The 12,974-nt window shown below is 37.5% G+C and overlaps 2 protein-coding genes and 1 non-coding gene across 3 annotated transcripts; 2 read left to right on the top strand and 1 right to left on the bottom strand.

Moving 5' to 3' along the window:
• Positions 1-1,061: 1,061 nt before the first annotated feature.
• DRS1 (DROUGHT SENSITIVE 1) lies at positions 1,062-4,719 on the bottom strand. Its single transcript, XM_087320560.1, has 5 exons — positions 4,563-4,719; positions 2,931-3,459; positions 2,167-2,561; positions 1,961-2,083; positions 1,062-1,635 (listed from the first exon to the last, which is right to left on the bottom strand). The coding sequence occupies exons 1-5, from the start codon at positions 4,688-4,690 to the stop codon at positions 1,425-1,427; spliced, it is 1,386 nt and encodes a 461-aa protein (XP_087176686.1). The 5' UTR covers positions 4,691-4,719; the 3' UTR covers positions 1,062-1,424.
• A 2,556-nt stretch (positions 4,720-7,275) lies between these two features.
• LOC147864129 (cytochrome c biogenesis protein family) lies at positions 7,276-11,284 on the top strand. The gene is made up of 8 exons (XM_087319828.1): positions 7,276-7,759; positions 8,341-8,557; positions 8,821-8,932; positions 9,014-9,286; positions 9,550-9,815; positions 9,906-10,062; positions 10,280-10,363; positions 10,440-11,284. The coding sequence occupies exons 1-8, from the start codon at positions 7,291-7,293 to the stop codon at positions 10,644-10,646; spliced, it is 1,785 nt and encodes a 594-aa protein (XP_087175954.1). The 5' UTR covers positions 7,276-7,290; the 3' UTR covers positions 10,647-11,284.
• Positions 11,285-12,626: 1,342 nt separating this feature from the next.
• On the top strand, positions 12,627-12,721 carry LOC147864128 (small nucleolar RNA SNORD24). The gene has a single exon (XR_015529889.1). It is a non-coding gene; the product is annotated as a small nucleolar RNA SNORD24 (small nucleolar RNA).
• Positions 12,722-12,974: the final 253 nt, after the last annotated feature.

Here is a 12,974-nt window from a genome sequence, read left to right as displayed (position 1 = left end):
ACCACGACTTAATGGCTTAACGGTTCAGTTCTAGTTGGTTAACCCAAAATCAAAGATAGCAATTAACAATCGGCAACGGTTCGGTTTGAACCGAACCGAATCGCAAAACCACGACTTAATGGCTTAACGGTTCAGTTCTAGTTGGTTAACCCAAAATCAAAGATAGCAATTAACAATCGGCAACGGTTCGGTTTGAACCGAACCGAACCGCAAAACCACAACTTAATGGTTTAACGGTTCGGTTCGGTTTTAACAACCAAAAACCGCGGTTTAACGGTTTTTTATTTCTTATTTTAAAAAAATTAAAAATTTTAAAAATTGTTTTTAAACAATCTTTTCATTTTTAGACCTTATTCTCACAAGGAACATCTTAAAAGAATTTAAATTTTAAATAATGAAATATTATAAATTTTAAAAAATTAAAATTTTGACCTATGTTGAAAACTGAAACCAAACCACAAAACCGCAATTTTTACGGTTTAACTGTTTGAAATTTGTTTAAAGGTTCGATTTAACAATTTCGTGGTTCGGTTTGGTTTGGTTCGTTTGGCTCAAGTTTCAAAAAAGTTTAACAGTTCAATTTGGACCTTCTCAAACCGAACCGAACCGTTGCTGATTGTTAATAGCAATTATTATATTATTTTGAGATATTAATTTTGCATCATAATTGGATATGCACAATGTTTTTGAATTTGATGGTAACCATGGAGCTAGAGCATATATACAAATGTTGAAATGAGTATTAATGGGACAATTTTGTTTATTGGAACAAGTTAAAATTCTTTTCTCAATGGAGTATTTGTCTTGTCTATTGGCAAGTCAACATGTCCCACTACCTATCCAACGATGATACCCACTAAATTGTGGTACCACTGTAGTGTTTCTCACAAACATTTATAAATATAATTGTGTTTTCACCAGAGAGAGAGAGAGAGAGAGAGAGAGAGAATTTAACTATGTCCATTGAGCCAATTTACCACATGTCTCAATTAAACAAACTCAAATATATGGTACAAGTTAAAGAATTTCAAAAACACAAGTTGATACACAATGTCAAGTCCATTACATAAAGGAGAGTCCAAGGCAAGCAAGTTAACAATATTACAAGTCATGATACTCTCCTTCAATGTGTACAATATTTGGAATGAATTTTTCACGGGAGGCTCAATATTTCCACATACAACAAAAAGATTATCCAGCTTATCACATGGATGTCTATGTGCATTACATGCACAACGCATTTCTATTCCCAAAACGCCCCATTTACACTGCAAATGAGAGCTTGATGCAACAATAAAAAAATGCATCCTAATGTTTTCTACTAATGTTACTGTTGGGGCAACCTAATGGAAACTAAGAACTAGAGATTTATTAGCTTTCCATGCCATAGAAGACAAGAATATACACAAAACGCAACAGGGTTGCTATTGTTGCCATATATACACTTGACCGCCTGCACTACATCCTGCCAATATACCGTGCATGTTGGGGTGCGCCGCTAATCTAGAAGGTATAGATGTCATCCAAGAGCTGCTTAATTGATGGCATATGGACTTTTTTCTTGTAGAGATAACATCAATTGTTCTTTTCATGCTTGGCACGAACACATATTCATCATCCCAGCCCCAAATTGCCCTACACAAAAACCACCCTATCTAACTCAATCCAAATTGGATGGCAGTATTATATCACCAATCTTTAATTAACAGCTATGGCCAGATCATAAGGGAAACATTAGATGAACCCACAAATCATCGTTGAAATATTACCAGGTTACCTAACTGAAAAAAAAAATTCAAATATATTTTTTCTTGCATAGTGCAGTGATAAAGGTTGTGTATTGTTTAACTGATTTGCTCCTCAAAAAAAGGAGCAGTTCAGACATTGACAATTTTCCACAACATAAGGAATGAAAATGATTGTATTGCCCTTTGAAAAGAAATGTTAATAAAATATGTACCTGAAAGTGGAAATCCATCCGTTGTTTGTATTTGGATGGGCAATAAATGTTGGTTTATCATAAACCACACTATTTTCATTTCGCTGCCCTATTTCTGTTATCACTCCAATAGTATTGTCAACACTGCCCACAAACAAAAAAAATTACACAGACCGCACACATGAGCCTGACTTTCTCAGGATAAAATTAGACTTAATAAAATGAACCTGCATGTGGCAATCTTGTTTCCTGATGGAGAGAAGTGTGCTGAGTGAACTGCTCTTCCATGTTCGAGCTTACTAATATTCAACCCCTCATTCAATTTCCTCACATCCCAAACCTTTGCCGTTGCATCTGTTGAGCTTGTAACCATCAATAATGAATTCTGATTGAGATCAATGGTGTTGATTCTCTTATCATGAATACTAAGGCGTTCAGTGAATTTCTTCTGCCTTACATCAAGCATTGTTAAGAATCCATTATCTGCTCCTATATACAAGGAATTTACATTGCAAGAACAAATCGCACTAAAAGAATCCTCCTCTGAGAAGTAATTCAAATCAAACATAGAACCGTCCACATCTAATTGTTTCACAGTTCCATCATAGCTGCATGAAAATACCTGTTACAAGAATTATTATTGCATGTCATCAGCTATGAAGCAATGGGCTTTTATAGAATGCGGTGTTCATAAGATACGTGTAAGATCTCCACAAAACTAGATGAGATTCACAACCCAGCAATAAACCTTTATGGAATGTGGCGTTCCAATAATAGAGCATAATGAGCCATGCAAATACCTTGGATATGCTTAGGCTATTCTCTATATTAGTGCTCACACCACAAAGATCATCTGTGAGCCTTAAATCAGTAAACCTGTCCTATTTTTCTATTGGGAATACGAATGTCAAAACATAACAGAAATTGCATGAATTACTCTAGCCTTAGCTATACAATATATCATAAATGATATGATTCGAATGGATCTAACCTTAGTTATACTGAAAGGCGCTATAGATATTCCTGAAACAGGAGATGAATGAGGTTTAAACAAGTGTACTCCATCTCCATCAAATTCACAATTCACATCCCAGAATCCAAGATGACCTCCTTTATCACCCACTACTACCAGGAGCTTTTCATTGGAAGGAAAGAAAGCTACACTCATTATTCTCTCTGGAACCAATCTGGCTATATGATCTTTCTTCAAATCAAAACTCTGAGGATTGATGTAAACACTCTTTGATCTGCCTTTCCTACCTTGCTTAAACAGCTTAGACAGAGGTATATCATCTTCTATGCATTTAAGAGACTCTCCAAAGCTTTGTGTAGAGATTCCATTTATGTATATTGAGTCCCAAGTAAGAGATTTTCGTGTTGCTTCAGTTCTATTTGGAATATCGCTATCCAAAGTGGTCTTCTCTTCAGCATCGGGTGAATAGATTCTAGAGCTCCTGAGTTGCCTTGTAACAATAAGATCTTTCTCCCTAGGACGTTTATAGCCTTTGATCTCATGCTTCCTGTAAGAAATCTCTCTCTCTCTCTCTCTCTCTCTCTCTCTCTCTCTCTCTCTCTCTCTCTCTCTCTCTCTCCTTCCGTTGAGACCATGGTCATGGAAAGGGTTGTTGAGCACATGCGTAAGGTTCAAAGAAGTTTCTCATATCGACTGCAAAGAATCACTTGGGAAGCAAGTAAAAGGATCCGAAAGACACATAACAGCAAATTTTTGTGTTCCAGTTGGATACAAGATATGGAAAAATGGTTTGGGATATGGGATGCAACACAGTTGTTTCATGCTGCACCAATAGACTCCTCTGTGAACAATGCCTTCTTGCAGCAACACCAATGTATCACGACATGGGAAAAATGTGGAGGCTCATGCTTCACACGTTATACTCCATATGTTTCATCTAACTACAAAACCATTTTCTTCACCGAATGGGGAAAGCACACGCATTGTCATATGCCTCAGTGCAGATAACATGAATTCACCCATTTTCATAATCATGATTTGTCTCATAGTCCAATTTTAGCCTCAAGTAGACAGCAATATATCTTTCTTTTTTTCTCTCACAATATTGGCCCTCACATGACAGTGATCGTGAGTATATATCTCTAATTCGTTCGTTCATTCATTCATTTGGTTATGCAACCCATCTGTTATACTTTACACATATATTGCACAATGCATATGATTCGCTATGTTTAAAGCTATTATTCCCTCTTTTTCCACTCGTGAGACTCCTTAATTACACTTATGTTTTACTGTCTATTGTTTATAGTTGGGCTAGCCAGATATTTAAATATGTACATACATACATACATACATTTATATCCACAACTGACATAAACGTATCGATAAAGAAAATGCTTCCTTTTCCTCTTCATCATTTTATCCCGACGATTAAACATTTCATGCGGTGGTAACATTGTTGTAGCCTCTTGTTGACTCTCATGAACCATTTTAAATTGTACAAGACATTGATACATCTTTCTTTGTCGGACATATGCAAATCCTAGCAGTGATTTTGGGAGATTAGCTTAATACATCTCCCCCCGTCGTAGGTGATTTCCAAGGATATCGTGAATTGAGATCAAGGAAGCGGAGGAGTAGAAATGTTACCTTGACAGCTGCAGATTCGCCTTTGTATCAGTGAGGATGCCAAGTGCAGAGATGATGGCCTCGTTGCGTTTCACGTTCTGGATCCTCTTCCTCTCGTAATCGGTCAGTGTGTGGTCCGACGTCGCCATGCCTTTGGAGTGCAGTAGAGTGGAGGAACGGCGGGAAACAGAAAACGGCGGGAATGGAGAGGACGAACGTGGTGTGGTGGCTCTTGTATTTTTTATGTATCTTAATCTATCTATCTATCTATCTATACATGTATATGTATTTATATATGTATTCGTATGTATATACATATGTTGTACATATGTATTCGTATGACAGACGGTTCTCATGTTTCCATGTTAGGGACCAAAAAAGAAACAAAAAGGGAGCCGCCTCCTCCTCCTCCATGTAAGAAAATTAGAGACGAAGACTTTGAAGAATGGAATGCATCTATTATCTATCTATCTATCTATCTATCTATCTATCTATCTAATACACTTCTATCTCTCTCATCTTGGTCGTCGTTCAAGTTTGGAAACATCCATACATGGGCGTCCATGGCATGGCAAGGAGGGCTCATGTTTATCATCCTAGAGTTCATGCCCCATGAATGTCTAAATAATAACATATATATCCTATCATGTGCCAAACCAATTTGCCATCCAATGATAATGAGACCTGTATGTATGTTAATAATTACATGCATGCTTGAAACAATAAGAGGAACCCCAGAGGGCTAACCAAACGATTTGAGTGGCATATCAATGACTTCCATGCCTATTATTGATGAAGGGGCTTTGTGGTACTTCCTTTTTTATCCACCATATAGTGCTTGCTTACCATGCTAGATCCTTATTGAATATGTGTTTAATATGCAAGTTTTTATTTACAAATGAGCAATTGTTGTGGCGTCTAATGTTGGGTGGGCAGACCACGAGTGCATGCTTTCAAATTTGTGTTTGCTCGTTCTTGAATTTGTGACAAATTAGAAGCATAAATAAAGTCATCGAGAAAAACTTGTAGTTATCATAAAGCAATTTGTGCCATGTTGTTGCAATGAATTAACACATTAGAGCATGACATTGTTCCTTGCAAATGTATCATTGTCATATTTCCACGGGATCTCAAGTTTGTTGAGGTTGAATTGTCTCGTGAAATATCATCAAAAGTGTGTGTCACATGCATTTTCCCATTCTTCAATCTTCTAGAAAATTATGTATATAGTTGGCAGTGATTTCAACATGAAAACATGTGAACATGATAAAAAAAAGTTGGTGTTGCTATTATAGTGGAGATTGAGAGCCCTTACAATAATGATGTGACCAAGTTAAATATGATTCAACATTCAATTAAATTAGACTATGCATGTAATCAAGTGCAAATTTATAGGTGTTGAGGATCAATTAGGGAGGTGATAGATGTCATTCATGACAAGTTAAATGTTTTAATTCATGGAGGGGGGACATGGTGACATGAGTACATTGTTATAACTTCACTTCAACCTAGAATTAATGAAAACCACATATGACTTGGTTTGGTGGTGGTAACACAACATCACCCAAAAAGTAGTAGATGACAAAAGTTACATCTAAGTACATTCGTAATGGAATGGAAAAAATTTGATTAGTCTTAGCGCCTCAATACATAGGTTGCCCCATATAAAGGTTGGTAAATCCATTCTCCTCATTTATAAGAGATGTCAGTTACACCCACAATCATCATCGTTGATAGAAATGTGGTATACTTAGCATTTCCATGTCAGCGATATGATTATATATTAAGTACAAGAATGTCAACCTCATCATCTGAAACAAATGCAAGTACAATTAGGATGGAGGTGATTTGTGTATGTTGATGTACCCTATAGAGGAACACATTTTTGATGTGAAATGGAGCATTTTTACCAACCTATGTTGGGCCTACAAAAGCTTGGGTTGGTTGCACACTCTACATACCCAAACATTATGGAATCACACATGATACGGGATGGAATCTCACGCGTTTCGTTAACCTAGTATGCTGACAATTGCCAAAGGGGAGGGCAATGTTTGGTGGCTAGAAGGACGAGCTTCTCTTGGCGCAACCAACTCTCAACACAAAGGGGGGCAGGGGCGAAGGAATCGAGACATGCATACATACGTATGTACATACATACATACATACATGTGTGTGTAGGTAGAGAATCGAGATATATCGATGGAGGTATGAGAAATGCCACGTCTATGTATGTGTGTGGATGGGACGTTGGGAAAGAAGGCCAATGTGGTCTAAGGGAGACCAAAAAACACAGAGACATTGAATGTGATTGATTGTACCGGTAGTGGTCGCATTGCATTATGTACATACATACATACATACATACTATATATATATATATATATATATATGTATGTATGTATATATGTATATATGTATGTATATATGTATATATATATATATATATGTATGTATGTATATATGTATATATGTATGTATATATGTATATATGTATGTGTATGTAGAAATTGTATAGCCATCTAGCTCAGCGCATATGTACATATATAAATTATAATGATATATCATATATGTATCATGTATTTGTTTCTCTGCGGATAAGTTATGAAGGAAAGCGTGAAGAACCAGGGAGGGATGAATGGATGGATAGCCATGGTTCACAGATATGGATAATTGAGAGGCAGGAGGAGACAGAAACAGAGAGGGAGGGAGGGGGGGCAGCGGTCCTCTGCTGAGGAGAGCAAGAGCTATGGAAGCTCGCCTTCTCACATTCACCTCCATCACCACCAATCACCATCACCACCACAAGAACAGCAACAAGAGGATGAAGACCAGCAGCATGTTTGGAAGGAATCTCCTGGCTCCACCTACTGGCCATGGCTTCCCTACATCCAAGTATGCACCCCGTTTGTTCTTCTTCTGCGCTAACCGCAATGCAGAGAACGTCGGGAAACCGCAGCAGAAGCCGATTCCCTCTTCTTCCACATCCACCAAGTCCATTGAAGAAACGCTGAAGAAACCATCTGTTCCTGCACGTTCTGCTAAAGAACGCGTGGTCGAGGAGAAGAATGGGAGGGAGAAACAAAGCTTCGTGGCTACTAAACCTCCAGCACTGCTGGCTTTCCTAACGAAAGTGAGTAGAAACACAGTGAGATCCCTTGCGTCTTTCCCTCTGGCATTAGCTGAACTTGCTGTCATCGCAGCTTTATGCGCTGTAGGTATGCCACAGTGCCCCTCTCCTAGATACACTCACGCACGCATATATTACTTTATTTCATCTTAGCAAGGACATAATTTTGAAAACCATAAAACCAAGAAAATCTATTAGCATTCTCTCCCTCTCCCTCTCCCTCTCCCTCTCGCTCTCCCTCTAAGAGGCAACGTATTGATTTGAAAAACCCTAAAAATAGTAAGAATTGTTGTTTCATTACGAAGCAATCTATCATTTTGAAAGCCTGGGTTGAAAAACCATAAACCCAATCTGTTTTTACTGTATTAGAGTTTTCACTTAGCATTACCTCTTTAATAGGAAATCATTTTGTTTTTAGAGAAACTAGCTTGCAAAGTCATACAACTAAGAAAAGTATAAGCTTTTCTATTGTATATTAATTTTCATGTTGAATCTCTAATTGATCCGCTCTTTATCTAACTTGTTTCCAAGGGTCAATGGATCTCTAGATAGTCAAAGTTGAAAGCTTGTTCTCTTTCCGCCCTTTTTTCTGCATTCACTGCATGGAAAGAAGTGATATACATACATTTATGGGTCTCAATATTAATGCATTCTTATCATTGGCCCCAGGCACACTTATAGAGCAGGGACAAAGCAGAGAGTTTTACATTCAGAAATTCTCAGAAGATCGTGCTTTTGGCATCTTTAATGGTGACTGGGTCTTAAGACTCAACCTTGATCACATGTATACTTCACCAGGTTTCTTGGGTCTTCTTGTACTTCTAGCTTTGTCTCTCATAGCATGCACATCAACACGTCAATTCCCACTCGTGAAAGTTGCTCGCAGGTACACACTACTCTTTCTCCCGCCGTAACTTTTTATTTAAAGAGGAGAATCTTATTTAGTAATGCATATATCACCCTCCACAAGGTTGAGTAAGTTGCATCATTGGATTACAAGTTAGAAACAAAGCAATTTGAACACATGAAGTGCTAACCTGAGGGAAATAATTGCTCACATTATTTGTGAATTTATACTATCATTGAGCCTTATCTTCAGATTATTGGAAACAAGAATATAAAAACTGAAAATATGGCTGCGTCTTACAGGTGGAGGTTTAACACCTCGAAGGCATCCATTTCCAAGTTGGATTTTAATGAGGTATTGCCAAAGGCTCGTTTGGATGATTTTGGTGCACTTTTGGTTGCCGAACAATACCAAGTAAGAATATTCATTATGTTCTAGAGCTATATGGAATTCCTTTGAAAATGATTAATAGTAGCTTTGCGTTCTTTATTGTAGGTTTTTGTGAAGGACTCTGCATTGTATGCTTTTAAAGGTCTTGCTGGTAGATTTGCACCTATTGGTGTTCATGCAGCTCTATTGTTAATCATGGGAGGTGCAGCTTTTAGTACCACCGGAGGATTTCATGGATCTATAATGGTACCAGAGGGTCTAAATTTTTTAGTAGCTGATGTCATGTACCCTAATGGATTCTTATCCCATGTTCCATATACATTTGATACTGAAGTCCATGTCAACAAATTCTTCATTGACTCTTATGAAAATGGACAGGTACATTCAAATGTCAGTTTGTTGAATGTTTTTTTGATGTTCTGAAGGAACTACTAGGTTGTCTTCCTACGATTAGGTTGGTTTACTATGTAAAAAGGTAGAAATCGTGATACTCTACGAAGAGTTCTTTTGTCATGCTAAATTTAAGTATAGAGACTTCCTTTACAGAGAAAAAAAATGCAATTGGGATTGAGAGAGAGAGAGAGAGAGAGAGAGAGAGAGAGAGAGAGAGAGAGAGAGAGAGAGAGAGAGAGTATTTCCAGGTGTCACAATTTCACTCCGACCTATCACTTTTTGATTCAAGGGGGCGAGAAGTAAGCAGAAAGGTAATGAGTGTGAATGACCCTTTACGTTATGGCGGCTTTACTATGTACCAAACAGATTGGGGAATTTCAGTTATTCAAGTACATGTTGATGGAGAGGGTCCTTTTAATCTAGTTGCAGCAGCTCTACAGACTGGTGATAGTAAACTATTTGGAACTTTCTTGCCAATTGGTGACACCAATTCAAATGAGCCTCCTAAGGGCATGTGAGTAAAATACCTACCTATTCTATTTGGTCATAATTATTAATCATCATTTGATGCATTTTAGTAATTTAAGAGATCTTTGCAAAGCAGCTCAATTCTGGCTCGTGATCTACAATCTGTGGTCATATATGATTCTACGGGGGCGTTTGTTGGTGTGAGACGAAGTGGATCAGATCGACCAATAACTGTTGATGGTGTTACGATTCTCATAGATGATGTTATTGGAAGTACTGGGCTTGAACTAAAGGTATGATTTTTAATTGCCGCAAGAGACTTTCAAAGTCTATCTCAGAATGGCAGTATGGTAGAAGTTAATTCATTGTATACACTCTATCTCAAGGGATAGCGTGTTTAGGTGGCTTGTTAGTTTTATATTTGATCTTTGTATTAGGTTGTATATCTGATTTTTATTCTCTGTTATAAATTCTGCTTCATTGAAAACCATGTTTTTTTTGTCTCTTTAGTTGGATCCAGGGGTTCCAGTGGTCTATGCAGGGTTCGGTACCTTAATGTTGACAACTTTGATAAGTTATCTCTCCCATATACAGGCAAAGCCTTCAACCTCATTGTATTCTATATATATACTAGCTTTGTATCTATCTAATAAAAAGATATGCATCTCAGGTATGGGCATTACAAGATGGCGATTTACTTGTTATTGGAGGCAAGAGCAATCGGAGGAAGGCCGACTTTCAGCGGGAAATTGACAGAATACTGAACCTTGTACCAGAGGTTATAAAAGCAGAGAAGATCACCATCCCAGTGCTTCCAAATGGAAGTCAATCAAACAATGTTGTAAATAAAAATGAAGTGAAGGCATTCTCAGAGTGACTCACATGAATTTTTGTCTTGTCAAACCCAAGTGCAATGGAAAGACAGGCGCCCTAGTTATTTCTTTCACATGAAGACATGTATATGATTGGACCATCACTGTGTTTGCCGGCATTTTCAAGCCATTTACCTAAATATCTGTAATTCAGATTTGTATACATATATGAAATTATAGCCAACATTGTATTTGGTTGCCAACTTCACACAAATAATGGTGTTGATTCTGAAAATAGTCGTCTCGTTCAATGTGAATGGTTAATCTTGGGCTCAAGTTTGGTTCAATTCAATCAAGAAATTTTGCTATCTTGGATGCATCCTCAAGCTGTAACAAGATTTCCTGAACTGCACAAAAGTTTAGTTTGGAAAGACAAATGGAGGAGATTACAAAAGCAAAGGTAGCTGGTGGAAAGAAAAAGAAGACAACTCGGTTGTATAGTATAGAAGGAAAAAGAAGTGACATGTCGACAATGCCAAGCAAAATATTGGCACAAGAATCTTGATATCAAATTGAAACTTTTCTCTTGTAGGAATGAAAGGGAAAAGAAGAAGTTTCTTCCCATATCTACCTTGAATTGTTTTATGAAGTCTTGAAATTTGTTATATAACATAATTAAAAAAGATGAAATTTGTTGGATTAATTGTATTTGTCAATTCAAATTGACAATGAGTAGGGGTGGTTGATTGGTTCACGATGGGCTTCACTTATGTTGCTTATATGCTTGCTTAATATTGTAATTATTGGAATATACTTATGAATATACTCGATTTACATCAAACGGAGGAACAAGATGTTAGACGCTAAAGCCATCGAGTACTAGCAAATAGTTTTCATTATCAATTCTAAAATTCACATATATAGACATGTTGCAGTGATAAAACTTGTTGTTGTCATTTTGTCTCATACATAATCCAATAGGCATGGATAATGATACATTAACTTTGCGACTTTCAATGGCAATGTTGATGGCATGTTGTTGATAGCTCAACATGTTGGAGGAGGTGATAGGTGGGAGAAGGGTCCATTTTATTCATTCAAAATGGTACAAATAGGTGAGTATTGAAGTCATAATAAGAGAGTTGGTAGAGCACCTCGATATCACGGAGAATTGCTCTGAACTTGTATTGCCTTAAAACATATCAAGATGGTTTAGCCAAATACAAGATGCTACAAATTACCACTCGGTTAAGTAGATAAAGAGCTTGAATATTTACTATGTAGTGTTCAATTTTGGACAATAGTGTCTTTGCTCGCTCGCTATAAATATGGATCCAAGTGTTCAAATTTGATAGCTAGAAATATGAACTAAAGAAAGGTATAAGTTTATGGTATCCACTCATAAAATTCATGCATACAAAAAAAACCTCCCGAAAAATTTCCCCAAGACCGTCCTCATGCTCCAAGCAAGAGATAACCCATGCCAGCGAGTAAGTAAGTAGTCTTTTCCCCGGAAGAGAGTTGATTATGTATGTATGTATCAGCCTCCAGGTTTCAAGGCAAGGCAAATTGAGACGATGTCCGGACACAAGTTTTGATTGAGATGAGATGTCCGGACACAAGTGTGAAACAAATGGCAGGGAAGAGCAGCCTCTTATAAAAACTATGCTCTGCCTCACCGTAGTTAGGGTTTCCTTTCTGTGTTTAGCTTTAGCAGAAGTATAGAGGTGGGAGATGGAGAAAGCAATGGCGTAAGTGTCAGTCAAGTGATAAAGAGAACAGCGAGCCAGGAACGCCCGTGATGAGAATCTAATTGTTGTGTGTGTCATCTGATGTCTCGCTGACGAAAGAGAAATATCACAGTCTCTGAGGCACAATGAACGTGCGATTCTAGAGTCTTTCATTTGCATGTCGTGGTTAGATTTGTTTCTGTCTGTTTGGTTTGCCTTCTTCCAGAGAGCATCCTCTTTCTAGATTAATGGTCTCATTTCGTAATGCTGTGGGCTAGATCGTGAATGTCGTTACTTTTTGAGGGCGTTTGGATTTGCCGGTGATGTAGATACGATTCTATATATTTGCTACTCTTGATAGCTTTTCTAAAGCTACCTGATGATTTATATCCACCAAGATCTCTGAGGTAAATCCAAGCTATTGTACCAATTCTGTTGTATGGGCTCTATTACTAGGATATTAAACGCTCGGAGGTCTATTGCAATGGATCTCTAAGTTGTAATGCATGTGTAGGTTATGTGTCCGGCTCACAAGTAACCCAAATCGCGTGTTCTAAAGATGTTGTAGCATATATATAATGATATACTGTTGTCATACAACAAAGGAGGAGGTTCTCTGTGAGTTGTTTGGGAATGAAGCCTTGGCGGTGCTCTTTACAGTAT

The sequence above is a fragment of the Azolla caroliniana genome, unplaced genomic scaffold (genome assembly GCF_043228905.1).
Source record: "Azolla caroliniana isolate FFs.n. ecotype wild unplaced genomic scaffold, voAzoCaro1.0.p SCAF_5, whole genome shotgun sequence".
NCBI classification, from domain to species: domain Eukaryota; kingdom Viridiplantae; phylum Streptophyta; class Polypodiopsida; order Salviniales; family Salviniaceae; genus Azolla; species Azolla caroliniana.
The sequence above is the reverse complement of the archived record's forward strand: the minus strand, read 5'-3'. Positions and strand labels throughout refer to the sequence as shown.